General features: G+C 40.6%; 2 protein-coding genes across 2 annotated transcripts in view; one reads left to right on the forward strand and one right to left on the reverse strand.

Moving 5' to 3' along the window:
* Positions 1-25,393, reverse strand: part of POLA1 (DNA polymerase alpha 1, catalytic subunit) — a 306,108-nt gene that overhangs the window by 98,503 nt on the left and 182,212 nt on the right. The window contains exon 35 of the mRNA XM_039257241.1: positions 7,742-7,858. Coding sequence (XP_039113172.1) covers positions 7,742-7,858 — 117 coding nt within the window. The remainder of the gene's footprint in view (positions 1-7,741; positions 7,859-25,393) is intronic.
* On the forward strand, positions 2,447-2,867 carry LOC120248767 (60S ribosomal protein L31-like). Its single transcript, XM_039257242.1, has one exon. It carries the CDS (start codon positions 2,462-2,464, stop codon positions 2,834-2,836), a length of 375 nt encoding a protein of 124 aa, XP_039113173.1. The 5' UTR covers positions 2,447-2,461; the 3' UTR covers positions 2,837-2,867.

Consider the following 25,393-nt stretch of genomic DNA (forward strand, 5'->3'; position numbering starts at 1 on the left):
CCAAAATGCCCGCAGTGGGGGCAGTGATGGGCTGGGCACAGCAAGGCAACATTTACCAGGGTTCACTGGAAGGTGTTGGTCACAGCGAATGCTGGTTGCCCCCCAGTGTCCAGTCTACTCTTTTTCTTCAGTAACAAATAAGCTATTATCTCCATGTGACTAATTTCCAGTCCCCAAAATGTAAGCACAGGTATTGGGTGGTACTACCTGGAAAGGCCACTCAAAGAACTGACTTGGGTGGGAGGTGTATCTTTTTGACTCTTCCACCTTTCCTCAGTCTTGTAGCATTTGATGGCTTGAAGGAACATGAGCGGCCCCCTCACACCACACTGTGACCTTTAGAATAAAAGCCTGGCACTGCTGATGACACAGAAGGGCAGGAGGCACCTGTGCACATGATGGCACCAGGAAGCCACCATCGCAATCCTGGATTGCTCACACCTGAATCTCTGTCTGTGATAAAAAAAATTTAAGATTCGTAGTGAATTAAATGTTTATTCTGTTTAAGCTACTGTTACTTTTGGTTTCCGTTTCCCTAAGCACAGTATAACTACTAGTTGTTATGGATTGAACTGTGTCCCTAAAAAGTTATGTTGAGTGCTCGCTTCGGCAGCACATATACTAAAAAGTTATGTTGAAGTCCTAAACCCCACTATCTGTGAAAGTGGCCTTATTTGAAAATAGGGTCTTGGCACAGAACATCAAATTAAGGTGATGTCATACTGGATTAGCATAGGCCCTAAACCAATATGATTGGTGTTGTTATAGGAAGAAGCAAAGAGGACTACACAGGGGAAAGATGGCCATGTGACTCTGGATGCAGACACTGCAGTGATGCGCCTAGAGGCCCGGACCAACAAATACCAAGGATTACTGAATGCTAGAGGAGGCAAGGAATGATTCGTCCCTACCGATCTGAGGGGGAAAAAGCCCTGCTGACACTTGGATTTCCGACTTCTAGCTAGCTTCCAGAGCTGTTAAACAATAAATTTCTCTTGTTTTAAGCCACCTACCTTGAGGTACTTTACTACAGTAGCCCTAGGAAACTAATATGCTACTAACGGAGTTGTACACATAGGTTTAAATAAACCACTTGGAAAATCTGGTAAGGCATGGCTTGGCAATTGCATGTAAAAAAAAAAATTACGTGTTTAGTACAGGGAATGTTCAAAAGGAACTGACACTGTGAATATGGATGCCAAGAGAGTCAAGGCAACCCTAAATAGACTTCAGAGAAACTTACTACCTAGGAAAGTCAGCAGCAGAAGGTTTATTCTGATCTGTAGTAGTGCTAGTGAGAGCACTTGAAGGGCTATGTGCTGGTTTGGGATCCTCACTTGACTGGGATACAAACTCTAGACCAGGATGATTATTGTGATAGCAGAGCACTAGAGAAATGGTTGAAGACCTAGGAAAATTGGGCCGAGGAAGAGAAGGCACAGGAAGATAGCTACCTTCAAATATCTACAAAGCTCTCAAAGCAGGCAGAGCCGGTGCTGGGCAAATGCTTATTAAACACAGGAAGAGAGGAAGGGGCCAGCCTAGCCTTATGCAGTATCACTCAGCTGAACTAGGACCAAGAGAACCACAGAACACAAATTTAGGTCAAACGTAAAAAATAAACTTTAAAGTCTATTGAAAAAAGCAATCCAAATGTCCATGGATGGATGAATAAACACACTGTGGTATATCTATTCAAAAGACCATTATTTGGCCATAAAGAAGAATGAAGTACTGACACAGGTTACAACACTGATGAACCTCAGAAACATTCTAGGTGAAAGAAGCTAGACACAAAAGGTCACATATTCTATGACTCCAAATAAATCCATAGAGATGTAAAGCAGATTAGTGGTTCCCAGGGACTGGAAGAAGGGAAGGAATGGGGTAAACTGCTTAAAGGGTACAGGGTTTTCTATTTAGGGTGATGAAAACGTCTTGGAACTAGACAGAAGTGGTGGTCCTACAATATTTGTGAATGTACTAAATGCCATTACATGAATCACTTTAAAATGGTTTATTTTGTTATGTGTACTTCACCTTGATGAAAAAAATATATTGAAAAAGAAGGCTAGCGGAGTGCCTGGGTGGCTCAGTCAGTTAAGTGTCTGACTTGGGCTCAGGTCATGATCTCACAGTCCGTGGGTTCGAGCCCAGAGTCGGGCTCTGTGCTGACAGCTCAGAGCCTGGAGCCTACTTCAGATTCTGCGTTTCCCTCTCTGCCCCTCCCCCGCTCACTCTCTGTCTCTCAAAATAAAGACATAAAAAAAATAAAAAAATAAAAAGAACAACAAAAGCTAGTATCTGCTTCATGGTAAGAGAAGCAGTATGTAGAATTGAGTGAACTCTGCATCAACAAACATGCAGATCAAAATCACAATGGACAAAACTGTACGCGAGACGCCGCTTTCCCTCTCCCACAATACCTCGTGCTCTTCCTTTCCAACCCGGGCCCGGCAGAATGGCTCCCGCAAAGAAGGGTGGCGAGAAGAAGGGCCGTTCTGCCATCAACGAGGTAGTGACCAGAGAATACACCATCAACATTCACAAGCGCATCCATGGAGTGGGGTTCAAGAAGCGTGCCCCTCGGGCACTCAAAGAGATCCGGAAGTGTGCTACGAAGGAGATGGGAGCCCCAGATGTGCGCATTGACACCAGGCTCAACAAAGCTGTCTGGGCCAAAGGAATAAGGAATGTTCCATACCGTATCCGTGTGCGGTTGTCCAGAAAACGTAACGAGGATGAAGATTCACCAAACAAGCTCTATACGTTGGTTACCTACGTACCTGTCACCACTTTCAAAAATCTACAGACCGTTAATGTGGATGAGAACTAATTGCTGATTGTCAAATAAAGGTATTTCTGCCTTTCAAAAAAAAAAAAAAATCACAATGGACAAGACCAAAAGACCCTTCTTGGTAAAAATCCCATATTCTCCTAGAGGATGAATAATGACTAGATCCAGATGTTTAAGACTTTCTATCAGAGCTGTAAGGTTCTCTTCTTGCACAACTCATAATTACTGCCCGAAGAGACCAGAGTTGTTTTCATGCTTTCTACTTATGCAGAAATAAGACACTGTCTCAGGTAGGGGGGCAAAATCCTCACTGTCCCTCATCTACTTATCAAATCAACAATTTGTTCCGCCGCAGCCATTCTGAAATTGTAACACACAATGGCTACAAGTTCAATATTACCCTTCTTCTCCTTTGAAGGCCAAAGCCCTGTATAGCATACACTTTCCATTATAAAAAATTTTCACAATTTTACAACTGAGGATAACATGAGAAACACTAAAGGTATCTTGAAGTAGAACCTGAAGTTATTCTACTGCTTTCCTCATAAGTGGCCTTCAAGAAATTTAGTTGATAAACAACTGAATAAAGAGATTCACCGCAGTGCCTTACCCCATGAGGGGTGCCCCTTCCCCAGTCATTTCTATCACAGTCCAGAGAGTCACATTTAGATGCTCTCTCACCTCCACATCAGGAACAGAAATGTGAGAAAAAGTTTAATTTAGCTTGAAATCTTAGCTCTACACTTCAAACCAAACAAAACAAGCCCTTTGGTTTTGGTGAATTACAGGATACAGAATCCCCTGTGGGTTCATCTCACAGCCAAACATATCTGGCCACCTTAAGGAGTCAAAACCGTATCCTTAAAGAGATATTAAAATATTCACTCTCGAACTTGGCAAAGTCTTGTCTCTACCTCCAATGTCAAAGAGGGTTCTTTTGACTTTGGAACTTAGGCATATATCGAAGTTTTCATTCTGTATTTATGTGCACTTCCTATGTAACAGAGAATATGTTTTAAAAATTTTTTAAATATTTATTTTTGGGAGAGCACAAGACGGGGAGGGGCAGAGAGAAGAGGAAAGAGGATCTGAAGCAGGCTCTGTGCTGACAGGCTAACAGCAGTGAGCCCAAAGTGGGGCTCAAACTCATGATCTCTGAGATCATGGCCTGAGCCAAAGTTGGACACTCAACCGACTGAGCCACCCAGGTGCTCCGAGAATGTATTTTTAATAATTAACAACTGGATGCTGTTAAATTCCCATGAACATGAAAAAAAAAAAAGTCAATTTTCTCCCTCAAGTTACCTGAGATGAGAGATACATCTAAAATCCTAGGAACACTCGCACCTGGATGGCTCACTCGGTTGAGCTATTGACTTGGCCTCAGGTCAAGATCTCAGGTTTCATGATTCAAGCCCCGCATTGGGCTCTGTGCTGACAGCGAGGAGCTTGGAGTCTGCTTCCGATTCTGTATCTCTCTTGCTCTCTGCCCCTCCCCAACTCACACTCTTTCTCTCTCTCTCTCTCAAAAGCAAATAAACATTAAAAGAAACAAACAAATAAATAAAACAAGTCCTGAGAACCAAACTGTCCCAGCTTTCTTTCTCATGACTCTGGTAATATAAGTCAGAAGAGCCAACTTTCATACCAAGTCAATCCTGTAAAGTACTCAAGACAAATGCAACCCAGGACCAAATGAGGATAGATTTATTATGTAGAGAGGAGACTGGCACAGTAAGAGGCAAGTGCTTTTCCATCAAACTTGAACAACGTTTTTAAAGCCCTCACTAGTCTAGCATTGCGAAAGTCTGGTGCTTTTGTCCAGATACTTACAAATACCTATTTTTGCCCAGCTATCAATCTTATATCATCTACATAATGTGAAACTAGCCTTATAAATAAGGAAATGTCCTGTTCATTGTTCTGTCCCTAGCCTCAAGCAAAGTGCCTAGGATATAATAGGTGTTCAATAAATGATTTTTTTAAGTGTTTATTTTTGAGTGAAAGAGAGAGACAGAGCAGGCAAGAGCACAAGTGAGCAGGGGAGGGGCAGACAGAGAGAGAAAGAGAGAGGGAGACAGGATACCAAGCAGGCTCCATGCTGTTAGCAAAGAGCCTGATGTAGGGCTCGAACTCACAAACCATGAGATCATGGCCTAAGCTGAAATCAAGAGCTGGACGCTTAAAGAACTGAGCCATTCAAGTGACCCTCAATTAATAATTATTAAATGAAAGTAATGTATGATTGAGATAAGCACCCTAGAACTAAAGGCTCAAATAAGCATAGTCCTGCAAAATAGACACTTTAGAAAACCACGGAGTAAGTACAATGATCCTATCCATTCTACCACTGATTTTGGAGTTTCTATGCAACGGTCTCTGGAAAAATACAGCTTTTTCCTTTTACTAGGAAAGCCCAGGAACCTCATCAACAGAATTAAGAAATGCTCAACTCAGGGCACCAGGGTGGCTCAGTTGGTTAAGCGTCCGACTTTGGCTCAGGTCATCATCTCATGGTTGTGGGTTCAAGCCCCGTGTCGGGCTCTGTGCTAACAGCTAGCTCAGAGCCTGGAACCTGTTTCAGATTCTGTGTCTCCCTCTCTCTCTCTGACCCTCCCCTGCTCATGCTATCTCTCTCTCTTTCTCTCTCTCAGAAATAAACATTTTTTAAAAATTAAAAAAAAAAAAAAGAAAGAAAAGAAATGCTCAACTCATCCCTAGCAATTCCAAATGGAATGCCTAAGAGTGTGCTTTGGCCCAGGCCCACTGTCAAGGTCCCTGTAAGGAACAGTTACAGAGTGTATCACCAACCAGGATGTGCTGAACCTCCAGGTATCCTAAACGGTCACATTCCGAGCAGGAATATGGCCCATGCAATATGACCCTATGCTATTAAAGGTCCTCCCTGGCAAAAGTAACTGATAACCTGGGTAAATGCCTGCCTAAAATGTCACCATTATGAGGTCAAGGATATGAAGGGGAAAAAAAGTACTTCAAAATGCCAGTGTTGGCTCATTCATTAAAAAAAAAAAAAAAAAGATACTACATGAGAAATGATAACCTATCAATAACATCATCAGTGTTTACTGGAAGGTTATCAATCTGCTAGCCATCCATTCTCCTTTTACTTTCTCTCACCAAGAATGGAATTATAAAACCAGCTGACTTTCTAAGAAGCAATTCAGCTTTCATTGAGCTTGACTTGATGAGCTAGCTGCTTAAAAGGTCTCAAAGGCAGCAATGGTTCATGAAGCAAGGCGATTCCCCTACAGTCTACGAGTGGAGTGATGAGTCACACTACATGTATACTTTTGTTCTCTTCCTGCACCTGCTAATCTAAGGGCTGGTTGGGACGGGACCAACTCAGTACAAGAGCTAATTCTCACTACGTGTCCCATATTTTTGTTAAACAAATTATATTGTACTTTGCTAACTATCAAAGATATACAAAATAAGGCAAGGAACATTTTATACTTACCAAATTAGTTAAAAATAATGATAACGTCAAATGCTACAAAAGGAGTGGTGAAACCCACACATTCATCAAATACTGGCTACCGTTTAAGGTGAGATAACCCATTAAGAAAGCAGTGTGGCAAAATGAATCATGACCATATTGTATTTAGGCACCTTGATATACACTGTCGGTTAAGAATTTATCCTCCAAAAATATTTCAAATAACAACAAATAATGTAGGCAGGAAGAGTCATCACAATTTTCTAATAAAGAGAGCAAAGGTAGTCTAAAATGCCCAACAAGAGAAATGGTTAATTTGGATTTGATACTGAAAATGATGTAACAACACAGAGGCTTGACAAAAGATAAACGTGATACAAAAGCCTATTTTCAACATGAGTGAAACCATGTTAAAAAAAAACAAAACAAAACACACAGCAATGCAAAAGAACAAGGGAACAGACAATACCGGTAGTAGCCATTTGTAGCTCCTGACTTCTCACCAAATTTTGTGAAATGATCTGTTACCTTAAAATTAAAAGCCATAAGAACTTTAAAATATTTTCCTAAAACCAGCCCATACCAACTCTTTTCAATGAAAAGATCTGAAGTCAAGACTTGATTATAGAACTCTGCCTTGGTGTTTAAAAAAAAAAAAAGTAGAATAAGTAACAGGTTCTCCATTCCCACTTTCTTCTCACCAAAATCTTTACAGATCGCCAGGCCAGACAAATATGGAAAGTGAGGCACATTACAGCCCTGTATTGGTGAGACTGACTGCACATTATCATTTTACAGGTTCTCAATGTGCAATAAGCTTGTTTAACTCTGGTCAGGCCAGAGTTTGCTAGATGTACCTGATCACCAAACCTTCTCTGCAATGAACACCTTCAAATATTCCTCTCCCTACAGTTAGTGAAATGCCACTTGGGTTGAAGATGTTCCAAGGGGGCAACAGAAGGAAAGCATCTTAATTATAAGCACAGTGTTTCCAGACTATGCGCCCTTTACTTGGGAGTCACTAACGCAAGCTGAACTCCTCCATCAGGTGTACCTACTGAGGTAGAGAGCTGCTCACCTACGCAGTCCCTTAGAAACAACGGAACCCACACAAATGCAATGAACCCTTTAGGGCGCAGGTTTGGGAGGTTTTCTGGCCCTCACTAAAGGAGTTCTGCCCTAATCTAGAGAATGATGGTTTCTGCCAAAGCAGTCTCTTCTGTGTCACGGTAAAGTGGCCACCAGGGAAATCAGAGCAATTCCTATGAGAACTCGTTAGTTTCTCTTTTAGACAGAAATACAGTATTGTTCATGAGGTGAAAAAAAAAATCAAGCATTTATCTCTGTGAAGTCAGAATTTGTAAAAACACATGGGTGTGGTAGTAGGGTGGCTCCAGAGGGCAAAGAGCACAAATGTGCCCCCCCAGAGCAGGCGACCGCAGACCCTCACCCCCCTACACAGCTCTTTAGCATCACGTGACTGTTACCTCTGGCTGAAGCGTAGCTTTCATGCAGACTTGGCAAAGAGGCCCGTTTCGAGAGAAGTGAAGAGGAAGGCGCCGAGTTCGATTTCGACACGCCGGCTCCTCGCACATCAACCAGCCCTGCAGAGCGGAAGAGAGAACACTGGAGTCTTATCACCACCATCAAACAAAGGCAAGTAAAAACCTCCTTCGTTATCAACATAGGTTCCTTTCATCCCAACCTTCCTTAAGAGATTATGAAATAGTTCCTTACCTTTTTTCCCTGACATGTCACTTAGACCTATGTCTCAACCTTAACACACTCAGGAAACTTGTCAAGTTAAAAAAAAAGATTCCAAGAGATAGTCTTCCTTTCTTCTTAATATCTACCCCCGACGCACGCTCACAGCAAAACCTCACAGTAAACGCTTATAAGATTACACACAGAATGTAAATTGATGGATTTTCGGGCATTAGTAAAGACTGTTACTAAAGGAAAGTATACCATGTAGAAATTAATGACTTTCCCAACAGCTCACTGATTAGTGGCTAAAATGCTGTGCTCAGCTTCCTTCTCTGTAAAATGGGCCCAACAACAGTACCCACTTTACAGGTTGTCATGATGGAATACATTTAGCGTGCTGAGAGCTGTGCACCGCATCAAAGACACACTTAAAGTAAGCAATTAATTAAAATGAAAGCAGATTCTTCTATACACATTTTCTGAGGCATAAAACCGGCTGCAATGTTTTCAAGGACAATCTCGACTGACCACTCTTTCTCAGGGGTCCGAGTCATTGCCCACTGCTCTGGCCTTTAGACTCTCTTCTCACTTTCCTTCTTCAATTACCTTCTCCTGCTGCCCTTGTTTGAATTTTCTCCTAGAGGTGTGACAACACGCGTTATCTTAAATTAGTATCATGCTTGCTATAAAACATATCTGCTGAACAAGGGAGACAGAACCGCACAAGGGGAGGAGCAAAGCTCAGGTGTTCTCAGGGAGGCCCCAGGGTCTGTGGGCTTAGCGCTCCGCGTGTTCGGCATAAGAAGGCTAAGCAAAGCAGGCTGAAGGGCTGTGGTGCAAAGGTGAACAGGGCTGTTCCCTTGTTGCTTAGTGCTCCCACCCAGGTGAGAGGAAATTGGGACCCGACTGTCTTTGCACCTTGGAGTACTTGGAAAGGCACAACTTTGGAGCTGGTCTGGAAGACTGAGTAGAAATTTGGTAGGTGGAGGAAGCAGGAAAGGTCACTTAGGCAGAGAGTGCAATGTGATGAAGGAAACAATCAATGACTCCATTTAACCCCGTTCCCCTTGTCTGGAATGAGCGATGGTCTTTACCCCCTAGATAAGAGCACTATATACACAAATGTCACTTAGTTAAATCGGGGACCTTCATCTGCCACTTATTAACACTGCCACGTGGCTTTAATACAAATCTGTGGGATGTCCTCACTCATTGTTGTGCTGTGTGACCTCATTCCTCAGAATAGGTTCTTCGTGGAAGAAACTACAACCAGACTCAAAAGAGAGCACCAAAAATCAGTTCAGTTCCAGTTATGGCTTTTACATCCAAAGAAACTATATTGTAGAATATTTCGACTAAAAGAAAATATACTACCTTTGAAGATTATAAAATTCATCTAGTCGATACATTCACAGGGAACTTCATTCCTATCTTCAATCAATACACCGAACTATTTTAATATTTAAAATTTTCAGACAGAGGATCTCAAGGAGTCCTTATAAAACCTTTAATATGTGTCCAGAATTACATTAAATATTACAGGGAGTAGCCAAAGAAGCACCAGGTACAGAGTTTTAGGAAATGACAACCTAAATAGGAACACGAGGTTCACGCCCACATGAAAAACAACTCAGTAAGGTTTGGCTTTAAGAACCAAGTTGTACGGTACCAACCATGAATGCCCAACAACATGGAAAAGGGATGGAGTAGTGTGGATCCTACCTACCTGAGAAAAACTACTACCACCATAGTTCTGAGTCACTGGCAACTATTTGTTCCAATTCTTAGGGCTTGTAGCTCCATTTTCTGGATGTGAGGACACATTTTAATATTTCTGAAACTCAGATGCCTTTACAATAGACAGGTGCATTTAATGACATATTTATGTTTCCTTCAAAAACACTGTGAAGAGCACAGTTCACAAGCAACGGCCCCTAAGAATGAAGGAAACTAGACACGTTGGCTTGTTTAGCGTGTCATGGTCATGGGGGATACAGGGAGAGAGTATGCCGACAGCAGCAGGTACTGAATTTTAAATGCAGCCTATAAATAATAACGGTGAGACTGGCTGTTTCCCGAAGTACCCGTTTAGGCACATTAATAAAGGAAACAGTAGAATTCAAGCAAACCATGTATGAAAAATGCAGGACTGGACTAGCCCTTTATCTTTCATTTGGCTTTGCTCCATTATAGTCGTTGTCTGAGGCTTCACACACTTTGGAATAGTTACCAGCTAATAATGCCAACCACAGTTTATAAACACAATTTGAGAAAACCAAGTGGACAGGGAACCACCATCATGTTTTGAGACAATAAATTACTAATTATTAGGGCAGAACCCAGAAGTTAAAGTTACTTTTTAATTTTTAAAAGATACCATTCGAAAAGCTCAAAGTTCTCTTGATGTTTTGGAAACTTGATTCCATCAATTTACTACAACTTCATGACTCACTAGTGAGCTGCCAACCACAGAGATGCTAAATTGTCACCTCACCTGTTTCTAAAGCAAACACCTAACTCTATTTCTGACACAGGTACTAACTAAATGTCCTTTCAAATCATATAGAAAACAGATAATATAATTTGTCTAGACTTCCCACCAGTTATAATTAACATTAAAGAGGTCTTTTCTTCTTTGTCACCTCTCTATTCAGTACTTATTTGGGTTTGTTTGTACTTACTATCTGTTAATCTCCCTTTACAAATGACAACAATAACTAGTGCTATTATGCATGGAAATTACACATGCTGATAACTGTGTGAAGGGAACTGGGGCTACAAAACAATATTAGAAGCCTGTAACTCTTGATTCATCTTGTTTTATTTTGATAATTAAGCTTCTGGTCATGGTTTATTTTAAACAAAACTTTTCTGTGAGGGAAAGAGACCTTAATCATATTCAATACCTGCTTTGCTTCCATTTGGCTTTGTCAAGTACATTTTCATTAACCTTTTGTTCCCCCAGTAAATATTAACAGACTATGCTGTATCTACCTTTAAAGAAACATCTATGTTGTTAAAATTAAGTAGGCTGAGCCTGTGAAAATATTCCATGATGGGGCCAATCTTAGTTGCAAGACTGCATACTGAATTATGCCCTTAATGGGTGATAAAAAACAAAGCAAATACAAGTAAGTAGCACTGAATAAATTCACTTTGAAGCATCACTCACAAACACAAAACTGAGCTTATTTTTATTTCCTGTGCTGGGAAAACACTCACAGCCCAAAGTTACATTGGCAAGTCAATGGCAAAAAAATGCAGTGAAGTGTAGTTCTTTGGAAGTGCAACCTCTAAGAAGGGCTGGTTTTTGTGAAAACCCCCAAAACCACCCTAAGGGGCCCTGCCAACGCAACATGTCATTTTACTATGCAATGCCACAAGTAAATGCCAAATCGTCACAACCAACAGGAATAAGGTCATTAAGTTTTCAGATGCCTACCTTAACCACATTTATAAGTAGAGGGTTCAAAAGACATGAAGCCAGCCTGTCCAGTAGCAAAATAAATCTTTACCAAAATACGCAAAGATCTGTCACCTGTTACTTTGGTTTCAGCATCACTAATTCCTTGAAATCATTGTGTACGAAATTGTGTCAAATGCTGATTGGTTCTGATTGCTAAATTATATTTCTGAGGTCTCAACTAAAATGGTTTCTGTCTGCACATGCTAAAAAGGGATCGATTTCCACTTGTAACTGAGGCGTTCCTGGTAGCTGCACCTTAAGCACAAACTTATTCTCTTGTGTACATTTGTGTTTTTAGAAGGATGCACACATGGAAATGATCCAGACCTGGATAGGTGGTACAGAGAAGGCACTCAAACAAAAGATCTTCTGAATAAATGAGTGAAAACAAACAATTAAATAATACAAAGGAGCAAACGTATAGAAAAGAATAAGGGTCTAAAATTCCCAGGAGAAAGAAAAATGCACCATTATCATACCCATGAATCACACATACAGTGGGTCTTTCTCCCGCTTCCAATCAGTCACCAAATCCATCCAGTGGCCTTACACTCCCATTGTCGTCAACTCTACCAAAGCCCAGACCTCAAAGTCGACCTACTATAATAGCCTCCTACCTGGTTTCCCCAACTCCATTCTCTCCCACATCCAGTGTAAAGACTTGCCGAGCGTAGCTTCCCTAGGGCCCTCTACTCCCTTCCCCCCAGTGGTAAGCCTTCCACAGGAAAGTTATGCTTTGGTCTGGCTTTCAACTCCTTCCAGCCTCATCCCATCCCCCTTTCTCACATTCCCTTACCCAAACCCTACACCCCACTGGATTTGTTTTCTCACTGCCCCACCACATTTTGCCTACTGCCAACTCCTTGCCTTGGCTCACACTATAGAATCTCTGCGTAAAATGGCCAGTCCTTGAGCATTACTTCCATTCTTCTCCTGTGAAATTTCCCCACTGTCCAGGGACTCCTCCCTCTATCCTGGTGCCACTGAGCATACAATGCTCTGCACTTTACCTGAACAATCTTATTTTACTTCCCTAACTGGAAGCTCAGGCCTCGGAGATGACCCACTGTGGATCTGGTAGTGTCCTCCCTTTGTGCAAAGGTTCACACTCAATGAAGAATGCAGAAACGAAGTTATGAAAAAGTGCACTTGAACGCAGCTTTTTTTTTTTTTTAAATTTTTAAACATTTGTTTATTTTAGAGAGAGAGAGAGCACAAGTAGGGGAGGGGTAGAGAGAGAGGGAGACAGAATCCAAAGCGGGCTCCAGGCTCTGAGCTGTCAGCACAGAACCCGATGCGGGGCTCGAACCCACGAACCACAAGATCATGACCTGAGCTGGAGTCGGAAGCTTAACCAACTGAGCCACCTAGGCGCCTCTGAACGCAGCTTCTGCCCACTCAGTTATTATGGGGTAATTCTACATTAGTCACTGAACTTTCCTCTGAGCCTCAGTTTCCTCATCTACAAAACAGGAGGTAATGATACTTCTTCTATTAGAGTTGTTCAGAGCCCAGAGCAATGTTCATTAAATGTAAGCTATCGTTATTACCCTACACACGCCTCCAGTACTGGAGAACATCAGTGCTGGGCTACAGCGGGTGATGTACTGGTGGAGACGCACTATTCCAAGCAGGGAAGAGCCTGGTCAGTTTCCACCTGGTGTTACCAAAAATGGAGAGCTACGATGATGGATAACTGGTCAGATTAGGTGGAGGTGCTTCTCAGTGTGACCGCAAAATAAGAGAACTGTGTAGTCAACACAAGTTAACTTTCCATGTCTTTCCTGGCAAAACTGTACTAGATTTGAAGTTGTAGACGGCAGAATGGATGGTGAGGGAAGAGGAATGGGTCCTTGCTTTATTTCAGGACTAGAGATTTTCAAGACACAATACTCCCCAGTAATGCACTGACGTATGATTTAGTTGAAACTGTAATGGCTCTCCAAGAGCGCAACAACAGCAGCACAGGGCGATGTGTGCCAGGATACGTGCTCTTACAGAGTTCATCACATCATTACTAGTTTTCCATAATAGCCATTAACTGCTCCCCGACCCAAACTGTCCGCACTATGAGAACCAGATCTTCTTTTCACCCAAAACCATTTACAAATGTTCTGGGGTTCCCTTGCAGTCACATTTTTCTGTCACAGAATTATCCCCAGTATAAAATGGGTCTTATAGACAGTGCACAGTATGGGCCCACAGCTGCTTTTGAAGAATGACATGTTGTGATTTGGGATTTCCAGAAATATCAAAAAACAAATTGCTTTCTGACCCACATTTGCACCCAAAACTGGGAGAAAATTTTCCTAAGATCTCCAGGGGAAGTTTTAACAGGAACCTAATTTTGCTTTTAAAGTGAAATCTTCTACACTGCAGCATGCCAGCCTGTCAAAGAGCGATTATTAAGTCTCAGAGAGGTGCCATGGTAGGAGACGAAAGAGCAAATCAGGAAAAAGACATATATAAACTAACTATTCACTGAAGTTAATACAAAAATATTTTTAACCAAATTATCAAACAAAGCAGAAGTCGAAAGTGCCTCGTCAGTCAATGTAAGAATTTTAAATATTGCCAAAATTGATTTTTAAAGTAAGATATCTCTTTAAATGAACAGTCACATGTCATTTCATCCAAGTTATTTGAAACTTATTGATCTTATCATTTGTGTGAGGCCCAGACTCTGCCATCAGTTTGCTGAAAGGATAATGGAGCACTCCCAAACCGTTATGATAGGTTAGATGCAAACAGTGGTCCTCATTTAAACACACAGAATAGCACCACAAGTGGACAAATTCCCAACCTCAGCAATTGTATATTACATGATAAATTAGCAAGTTGCTCTGCTTTGCCTCACATCAAATCCAATACCACAGCCTTGTTATTTTAATTTGCAATCAGAGGTTGAGAATCAGAAGATGTCCCTGAGGTACATTAAAGAGCCCCATGCAAGCCATCTTCTCCTGCTATACTGTGAGCAGAGAAAGCCAACAATTACCAGCAATTTTATTTTACCACTGTAGGACAATACTAGAACAGTTAAAATTGTCTCCATGCAAGCAACTGGGGAAAATATACTTAAAATGATTTTATAAGGAAAATTACATGGGTGGGGGTGGGGGAGCTTAATGGAGGACATGTACCTTTCTGTACGGGCAGCTAAAATCTCTCTTAGTATATTCAAGCTTATTCTACAAAATACTCTCCCTATTCATCCAACTCAAAAGCAAGCGACATTCGTAGGCTATAATAGGTCACAACTAAGTACACAGTACCTTGCTTCAGGAATAATTCTGCTTTGTCTGTCAACTGTCAACAAAGCACAAAGAGCTCATGCGACCCAGCCATGTACTGTGGATGTTAGAGATCTAAGAAAATACAAATAGTAAGAATACAAGATTTCCAGGCTGCCCTGCTTTCACTTCACATGAGAAACTGAAAGCATTTTCCTCCTCACATTCTATTAATCTCTATTGTATTACAAATCTTTTCATAAAAGACTTTTTTTTCCCTCCCCATGTGAAGCTACAAGTGACTTGGGGATGTAATATTCCAACTGCGACGAATGTCCGACTTTCCAACGTGAATGGTTATAAATGAATGTGTCAGTTAAGGAATACAGACATTTCAACAAGGAAAAGGAGGAGAGAATCAAGTGGAATGAGATGGTAAAATGGCTACTCTGTTACTTACCTTAATATTATAGTGACGAAGCGCCTCTAAGAAAAACTGTTCATTACTTGTACCTCTGCCCCTGCCTCTCAAGTCTTCAATGATGAAAAAAACATCACCTTTGGTATGAACACACACTAACAAATAAAACCTCAAAAGCAAGCTCAAGCCTTAGTTTCATCACTATATACACAGGGGGAAAAAAAAAAAGACTGGAAGGAACTACCCAAAAAAGTCATCATAGGTTGTCTGTAGGTGGTTGTTCTTCTGTTTCTGTAGTTTCTGAATTTTCTACAGCAAGCACGTATTGTGTTTATAATTAGAAAGCTGTTATAAATGAAGGAAGAGGCAGTTTTGCCAAGAGCATTCAATCTAATCAAATCACTAATACATGTGAAAAATATTTTGAGCTCTCTCATGTGTTTGGCTGTTACCAAGATGAAATCTCAGGGAACGTGCTTATAAGAAAAAAAAAGGGGGAGGGCACATGAAAAAATTTTTTCCTTAAAAAAAATTTTTTTTACTAATTCAGATTTCAAAAATAGGTCAATTTAGGCACATAAGCAGTTCCCAAGTAGAAAGTGGCAGCGCATGTATTAGAAGTAGTAGAATCATTTATTAAACTAAGCCACTCACTAAAATGCACACAGCCTTCCATGGAATATGATTTGAATACTTTTCTTTATGATGTTAGATCTCTGAAGGAAGGTTATAAATCCGTTTTAAACAGAAGTGCTTTGTTCCCCACGCCCCCTCCACTGCCTATATACGGATAAACTCAGATGTCTAGGGTAGGAATCAAAATAAAAATTCAATCACGTGGGCATGTCTAGAACCTTATTATTAGCAGAGTTTTTCTTTGCTGAAGTCTAGCTAAAAGTAATTTTTATTGTTTGTTTGTTAGCAGGCTAGTAATTTATTGGTATGGTTTAATGTGATAAGGCTCTGGGTACTGAACAACAAACGTTAAAACTAAACTATCTATGTAAGAGCCTCAAAGGGCATCTTAAAATTAGAATGGAGTTCAAATCATCACCAGGCAATGTTTGTTCATTTAACTTTAATTATTTTCTCCTTGAGAATGGTACTAATGAAACTGAATATCTTTCATGGTTTCGAAGGGCCGTGTGAATAGTCTGTAAACAGAACTAAGGGTAGACAAGAGATCTGGCCGAGCCAGGGGGTTGCTAGGTGATGTAGAATGTAAACCCACAAACTTGTTAAGGTTTGCTTTCCTTTCATGCCACTTTCACACACTCTCAAAAGTTTTGAGAACTGATTTTTCAGGTGGCCATTAAGAAAAGAAGAGACCCCCTGCCTTCAAAATTCACTCCCCCCCCAGACGCTCTGCCAGATCCAGAAGAGATAAAATCCATCTGACCTCTGGCTGTAACCTGGGAAACTTTTGGTTTTCCATAAATGTAGGATTGTGCATATTCTGGATGCCCATAATTTTAGAAACAAATCTACAAAGGATTTTTAAACTTCAAAAAGACATTTCTAATCTTGTCTTAGTCAACTTTGAATAAAATTAAGATTTCCTTCTGGAAGAAAAACCGTAATCACCGCTTAGCACAGACTATCATCGGGACAAACCTTTCAGTTTGGCCACTTGCTCCAGTCTTGTCTGGCCTACACCAAGTCTGACTGCCTGTGAGGGTGTCCCTCCCACCCCTCCTCCAAGCTCCTTTCTAAGTAGCTGATCAGAGATTGTCCAGTAAGAGCACTTTATTAGATCATCAGCCAGAGGGGTTCACAAGTACCGAGAGCAATGGGCTCAAATGCGGCACATCAGTTTTAATAGACCAGGGGCTACTAGTAAACTGCAGATACTGCTGAGAACTTTCCTTGCACTGAACTCTTGAAAAAGCACCGTCTCTCCAGCTTAAATGCAGCTGCCTCTTTCAATGCCGCAAATGGGTAAATTTGACAAAAAAGCCACCATTAAGACTACATGAAAGGCTCAAGACAACATCCTTTCAATGCTTTGTACTTCAGTAATCAGATGTACTTACTCACCCCCTCCCCCAAACCCGATCAAGAACTATTTCTGAATGGTAGGAAATAATTCCACTTTGTACATCTTTTAGTTAATCAAGACTTTCTATTCAGCAATTTGACCTTTTGTTCAAAACAGGATTATCAGTTTTTTCGCCAGTTACCAAGGGCGACTCGCATGGTGAACATAATTGCAATAATTTGCAAAACACCATGGCAACCCACATTACAACTAGGTAAATACTGGGCTTTTGTGCTACATTGTTATTTTCAGAGATGCTGAAGTCAAAGAACGAATGACAAATGAACACAAAATTTATATTTGCTTTGTCTCAAAAGAGAAGAAAATTGATAACAAGAATTGGGGGGAAACCGACTACAGCTGTAATTTCTAACTTGATTAATTAGGATGGTAACAGTCCTTAACAGTATATTCAACAAACAGCCCTGACTTCGTCTCTCCACCCACCTCTCTCTATACCACTACCCCTATCGACCCCCCCCAGAGAAATTTTTTCAGCTTGGAGAACAAACATCCCCCATTTGCTCTTTTCTTCAACTTAATGGAATCCTTAATTGCAGAATATTGTTCTCCTGCTCTTCACGGCAATGAAAACGGAGAGAAAAGAGGAGAGGGCCAGGGCAGAGAGAGAGCTACCGTCATTTGGTTCCTGCCTCTTTTGGACACCCCAGGCCCAATGATGAGACGGCATTTTTCTGGTATCAGCAGCTCTTTCAAGGCAGACAATAAAGTCAAAACTATTTAGCTTTGCAGAACAGCCACTTCTTTCCTTTTGGCAATACAAGGTAAGTCTACGTGCCGAGATGAAGTTGCATAATGTAAATGCCAAAACGAAAGATGAGAAACTAATAATTTAAAAAACCACACATTTTTCCTGTAAATAAAGTATTAACTGTGGTTCTGTCCAAAAGCCGTTGAAATGCATGCTTGCTATTTGAGGAAGACGTTGAACAGTATTACCAGTGTGCTGAAAACCACTTAATACGCAGAGCCCAATTCACGAAACAAGCTAAAAATATAAACTGAGCACGACATTAATACAAAAATCAAAATCGTATTTTTAGTAGGTAAACAGTCTCACAAATAGTCGGCTAATCTTTTCTGTAATAAATGTGATGATTGGAAAAGTTCTATCAGAATTGTTTTTACCCAGGTACGACAGGCAGGTTCTACTGCATAGTAAAGGAGCGTGTCCCCCCACCCCCCCCGCCCCCAGAGGAACAAATTCTGCTATAACGCCTAGCTTTTCGAAACTATCAAAATTGACCCTCCTATGTAAAATGGGATATTTTGGGAAGAGAAAAGAAAAATATACACAGAAAGGGCTTGTCGAAGTTATACTGCCGAGATCTCAAAGAATAAGAAGCTCTAAATGCTCCTGCAACACAGAACAGCCTGCCTGCCTTCATCCGCCTTCCCACAAGGCAGAGCAGAAGGAGTCTCTGAGATGATCTGCATATTTCCCCTAAGTTCTGAAAAATCAAATGAAGCTGCTCCTATAATGGGTCCATTCTTATTTTGTCAGGGCTGAGAACTCCCAGGCAGATCTCTAAGATTCAGCTTGGAGAAATCACAATATAACATTCTTCAGAATATGCCTCCAAAATTACAGATGCTGTGATTTCTCCCGAGGAGTGGAAATCAAAAGAATGTGACATATTAACTCCTTCTCAGTCAGTGACAACCTCTTTACACTTGGAAAATATATTTTATTTCCTGGTTCAGTTCATTTGGAATTTACCATACCTGTATTAAGTGCATTCCTATCAAAAGTCTAAATGTTAAGAGGAAATGTATCCTTTAATGCCAAGTGATAAAGGGTTGAACAAGCCTTCGGTACTTTTTGATCAAACAGAACTGATGATAGATCATAAAGTGGGCCTAAAATCCCCATGACACTTGAAGTTCTTTAAGAAACTCATATATAAATGAAATATTTTGTAATCTAGCTGGAATTTCTTCACGCATAACATTTTACCTAGTATACTGTTCCCTCCTGCTCAGCCTTTTGTGTCTTCTGTTCCAGTGTGGTTTTTTTCCCTTTTTCCTGTTTTATTCCCTTTTCTCTCTCTCTCTCTTTTTTTTGCTGACTGGATATAACACTTGACTTCTATTTGTGAAACACACCATCCTATAACCCATCCAACCTCCTATAATGCCAATAAACTACCCAAATCCCGAAATGAGGGATGGCAAATACCTAGCAGGCAAATTGCACTGCATCTCCAATTCCATCCCTATGGCCGATACAGAATGAAAGCTGGCACTCTACATGAAAGCCACCTGCTATCGCTGCCCTGGAAACCTTCTTGCTCTAGAATTCTCAACTCTGACTGCATATTGGATTTACCAGGGGAGCGTTACAACATAGGCTGCTGGACATCGCCCCAGGGTTTCCAATTCAGTAGGTTTCCGGATAAGGCCGAGAATTTGCATTTCTTACAAGCTCCCAGGTGATACTGCTGCTGCTGGTCTGGGGACCACGCTTTGAAAACCACCATTCTGAGGTACAGAACGGGCATGGAGAATTTAAAAACCTCCCCAAGTTATTCTAATGTGTAGTCATGGTTGAGATCCAATGTCCATATTATTCTCCTTCTCTCTTATTCAAAGACTACTGGTTGTTATCTTCTGAAGAATGAATTTTATACAGAGAACTGTTCCTTAAATACTTGTCTCTCAACTTTCCCCTTCAATATCTACTCTTTCTTTAAATTCTGTTGATGTGACTTTCTTTTTACTCTTTCCAAGCTCTCCATACAGCATTACAATTAGCAAAGCCTCAAACCTGACTTAATTCTACTAACAGAACTGACCAACTCTACTTGGTTTACATGACATAGGCAGTGGAGTTAGCATTCTTCTTTTAAAGAACCCAATAAACAAGGAAATTTACTCTAGCAGTAACAATAGAGTCCCTACAACAGTAAGAGAATTTCAGGAGTGGTGAGAATTGGGTCTATGAAAGAAAACACAATTACATGTTTGAGTATGATAAATACTATCAAATAATATATTTGAACCCTAAGTATTAAAGTTGGAAGGGACTTTAGAGTTCTAGTCTAATCCTTCATATTCTACTGGAGGAAAATGAGGCGCAGGAAAAAGTGAATGCCTTGTACACTGTCATAGCAATTGGCTGTAGGGCCACCTGGGTCTCTGAAATTCTAGCCCAGCACCCTTCACTCTCTACACCTATTCTGCTTAACATAGGAGCCAGGAGTTATACGTGCTTCCTGAATACATGCAGCGGAGCCTGGGTGGCTCAGTCGGTTAGGCGTCCGACTTCGGCTCAGGTCATGATCTCACGGTTTGTGGGTTCGAGCCCCATGTCGGGCTCTGTGCTGACAGCTCGGAGCCTGGAGCCTGCTTCAGATTCTGCATCTCATTCTCTCTCTGTCCCTCTCCTACTTGTATTCTGTCTCTCTCTGTGTCTCAAAAATAAGTAAATGTAAAAAAAAAAAAGAATACATGCAAATGTGGCTAGTCCAAATTGAGATGTGGTGCCAGTGTAAAACATAAAGCAAATTTCAAAGACAGTCCAAAAAAGACAATACAAAACGTTTTTAGCATTCATTATATATTAAAACAACGTTTTAGATATAATGGGTTAAGTAAAAATTTTGTTATATCATGAACTCTCTCCCCTTTTTAAAAATTTAGTAAGTAATCTCTATATCCAACATGGGGCTTGAACTCACGACTCTGAGACGATGAGTCACATGCTGTACTGAGTCAGCCAGGCACCCCTACTCTCCCCGTCTTTTTAAAAACATAAGTAGAAATGTATCGTATATACTCTTCTTTTTTTTTTAATGTTTTATTTATTTTTGAGAGAGAGAGAGAGAGAGAGAGAGAGATAGCGTGAGCAGGGGAGGGTCAGAGAGAGAGGGAGATACAGAATCTGAAGAAGTCTCCAGGCTCTGAGCTAGCTGTCAGCACAGAGCCCGACGCGGGGCTTGAACCCATGAACCATGAGATCATGACCTGAGCCGAAGTTGGACGCTTAACCGACTGAGCCACCCAGGTGCCTCATATATACTCTTCTTAAGCTTGTTTCACTCTTAAAAGTGGAGGAAATTACACCTTATAAGTACATATGAACCTACAAGATTCTTTTTACTAGTTTCGCAGAATTCTACTGTACGATTGTAATAACTCAACTAATCCTCTTCTGATCAACAATTAGGTTGTTTTCAGTCTCTCACGATTACCAGTAACACTGCAAAGAATATCTCTGTACATTACCTTTGACAATACCTGCAAGTACTGTACATCTAATAAGGAGACATACCCAAATTGGAACTCATGAGTCAAATGGCATATTCATTTCAAATATTGGTAGATGTTGCCAAATTGTGGTCTGAAGAGGGCATACTGGTTTTCACACCCATCAACAGTGTATGTCAGTATTCCTTTCCCCACATCCTTACCTACATGACTTACTATTTAATTTTTGGATCTTTGTCATTCTGATAAGTGAAAAATGGTATTCAATTGGGCTTCTGTACTTAAGAGTAAGCTTGGGTATCTTTACCTGTGTTTATAAGTCATTTACATTTCTTTTTCTATGAGCTGCCTGTTCCTGGGCTTTATCCATTTGTCTATTAGGCTGTTGGTCTTTTTCTCACTGATTTGCAAGAGCATTTTATATGGAAGGGAAATTAGGTTTTGTTACATGGGTTGCAAATATTTTCCCAAGTTCATCATTTCTCTTTTGACTTTATATTATCTGTGTGTGTGTGTGTACATGTACAATTTTTGCCCTGCAGAAATTTTTAATGTAGTCAAATTTACTGATATTTTCTCTTCTTTAATTCTGAACTGCGTTTCAAAAAGTCTTCCCCATTCCAAGATCGTTAAAAACATCAGTCTTACATTTTTTCTTTTTTTTTTTTTAAGGATTTTCTTTTTAGTAATCTCTACACCTAACGTGGGGCTCCAACTCACAACGCTGAGATGAGAAGCCACACACTCCCCTGACTGAGCCAGCCAGGTACCCCTATAGTTTCATTTTCTATGTTTTTATTTTAATTCCAGTTAGTTAACATAATATATTCCAATATATTCCAGTTGATATAACCTGTTATATTAGTTTCAGGTGTATATATAGTGATTCAACACTTGAACGTATCATCAGGTGCTCATCACAAGTGCACTCCTTAATCCCCGTCACTCCACCTTCTCCCCTCTGGCAACCATCACTTTGTTCTTTATAATTAAGAGCCTATTTCTTGGCTTATGTCTCTCTCCTTTTTCCCCTTTGTTTGTTTTTTTTTTTTTTTTAATTTATTTCTAGGAGAGAGAGACAGACAGAATGAGCAGGGGAGGGTCAGAGAGAGGGAGACACAGAATTGGAAACAGGCTCCAGGCTCTGAGCTGTCAGCACAGAGCCCGACGCGGGGCTCGAACCCACGAACCATGAGATCATGACCTAAGCGAAAGTCAGACACTTAACCAACTAAGCCACCCAGGCGCCCGCTTGTTTTTGTTTCTTAAGTGCTACATATGAGTGAAATCATATGGTATTTTGTCTTTCTTCGACTTATTTCACTTAGACTATACTCTCTAGCTCCATCTGTGTTATTGCAAACGGCAAGATTTCATTCTTTTTCATGGATGAGTAATATTCTATTGTATATATATCACATCCTTTTTTTTTTTTTTAAATGTTTTATTTAGAGACAGCGTGAGCAGGGGAGGGTCAGAGAGAGAGGGAGTCACAGACTGAAACAGGCTCCAGGCTCTGAGCTTGCCAGCTCAGAGCCCGACGCGGGGCTCGAACCCACGAACTGCGAGATCATGACCTAAGCGAAAGTCGGACGCTTAACCGACTAAGCCACCCAGGCGCCCCTATCACATCCTCTTTATCCATTCATCAATCGATAGACACTTGGGCTGCTTACATATCTTGGCTACTGTAAACAATGCTGCTATAAAAATGGAGATGCATGTATCCCTTTGAATTAGTGTTTTTGTGTTCTTTGGGTAAATACCCAGGACTGTGATTGCTGGATCATAGTATAGTTCTATTTGTAACTTTCTAAGGAACCTCCAGACTGTCTTCCACAGTGGCTGTACCAGTTTGCATTTCCACTAACAGTGCGTGAGGGTTCATTTTTCTCCACATCCTCACCAGCACTTGTTGTTGCTTGTGTTGTTGATTTTAGCCACTGTGACAGGTGAGGTGATATCTCATTGCAGTTTTTATTTGCAATTTCCTGATGGTGAATGATGATACATATCTTCTCGTGTGTCGGTGGTTCATCTGAAGTCTTCTTTGGATAAATGTCTATTCATGTTAGTTTCAATTTCTAAGTTTTTGACCCATTTGGAATTTATCTTAGTATAAGAAGAAAGAAATTCAACTGTATTTTTTCCCCAGGTGACTATTCCCTACTGATATGAACCACCCCTTCACAAAATACTCAAGGCAACTCTTTATGTACTGAACTTTCTATATTGGCTCCATCAAAATCAGTGAGGCACCAAAATATTTTAATTACCCTAAACTCCTCCAAATTTTAATAACTGGCAGTAAGTCATCTTACTTGCAGGAATTTTCCTGTGGCTTGTTTAAAAACTAAGGAAGCTTTAAATATGTGGATGAACTGAGAGGAGAACAATCCTAGCCTAGAATATAACATATTTTCCATTTACCAAGTCTTCATGTAAGTCCTTCAGTTAACATTTAAAAGCTTATTTCTGGGGCGCCTGGGTGGCTTAGTCGGTTAAGCGTCCGACTTTCGCTTAGGTCATGATCTCGCAGTTCGTGGGTTCGAGCCCCGCGTCGGGCTCTGTGCTGACTGCCAGCTCGGAGCCTGGAGCCTGTTTCAGTCTGTNCTTAGGTCATGATCTCTCGGTTCGTGGGTTCGAGCCCCGCGTCGGGCTCTGTGCTGACTGCCAGCTCGGAGCCTGGAGCCTGTTTAAGTCTGTGACTCCCTCTCTCTCTGACCCTCCCCTGCTCACGCTGTCTCTCTCTCTCTCTCTCTCTCTCCTAGAAATAAATAAAACATTAAAAAATAAAAAATAAATAAAAGCTTATTTCTATAGATAATGGTATTTCTTTCTTTTGTTATATTTCCTAACTAGTAGGTATTAGTATAGATCAAAACTATTGATTTTTTAATATTAATTGTGTAACTAGTGACCTTATTAAATTCTTTTAATCTGTCATAGTTTTTTGGTTGACCTCAGTAGGATTTCTGGGTTTACAGGGATCTGTAAGTAATGATCATTCCCCCTTCCACCTCCAATTTTCATATATTACTTGTCTTGTCTAATTACAATAGCTACTACTTTCAAAACCTGACATTTACCAACATTTTCACTGGGCGGCCTCTAGCATCAGATTTCCCAAGAATGTAGGCCTGTAGGTCTAAGAACTAAACCACCAAAGGATCTCTGCAATTGGAAAACAAGTAAATGTATTAAAATCACTATGAGGGGCTGGTGATTAAAATCATTACAGGTACAAAAAAAACCAAAAATCAGTACAGATCTATGGCTCAGAATGCCTAAAACCAACTTTGGGGCTAAATTTAATTTAAGGGTATTAGATGGCTGAATAAATACTAAAATGGTTCCTTTTGTATTTGGGGAACTGGTCCTCTTAAAAGCTCCCTTCTTTAACATAGTTTTCTTATTCAATCACTTCTCCTGGCCCTGCCTTTAAAATAAAAAATGAAGGTGGAGGGGTGCCTGGGTGGCTCCATTGGTTAAAGGCATCTGACTTCAGCTGAGGTCATGATCTCATAGTTCGTGGGTTCAAGCCCAATGTCGGGTTCCATGATGGCAGTGCAGAACCTGCTTGGGGTTCTCTATCCCTTTCTTTGCCCCTCCCCTACTCAGTCTCACTCTCTCTCAAAATAAAATAAATAAACTTAAAAAAAAAACTTAAAAAAGTGAAGTTGGAGATCTCAACGTGGGGATCTGTCTCTTTTTTCATAAAGAAGTACATTCTATCATGATGGCTAAATGCTTATTAAGGCCTGATCTAGCAGAAGAATCCTCTAATTCAATGACATAATTGTAGAAAACAAATATGAGGTTCTCCATTAAGACTTCATGACTTATCTATAACTAAAGTTAGGAAAATATACATATGTTCCGATCAATGAAAACATTTCCTCTTAACTAAATCTCATTACTCTACCATTATTAATCATGTTATCACTCTTTCACTCAGCTGCTTTCTTGGTGGAGTAGTATACATTGGTGAATGTCTAGGATAAGGGTTCTCAAAGTGTGGTCCCCAGACCAGCAGCATCAGCA

Source organism: Hyaena hyaena, unplaced genomic scaffold (genome assembly GCF_003009895.1).
Source record: "Hyaena hyaena isolate Hyena2069 unplaced genomic scaffold, ASM300989v1 scaffold_611, whole genome shotgun sequence".
NCBI classification, from domain to species: Eukaryota; Metazoa; Chordata; class Mammalia; order Carnivora; family Hyaenidae; genus Hyaena; species Hyaena hyaena.

Excerpts from the sequence above, each read along its gene's own strand:
- LOC120248767 (XM_039257242.1), top strand. The coding sequence starts at position 2,462 with ATGGCTCCCGCAAAGAAGGGTGGCGAGAAGAAGGGCCGTTCTGCCATC.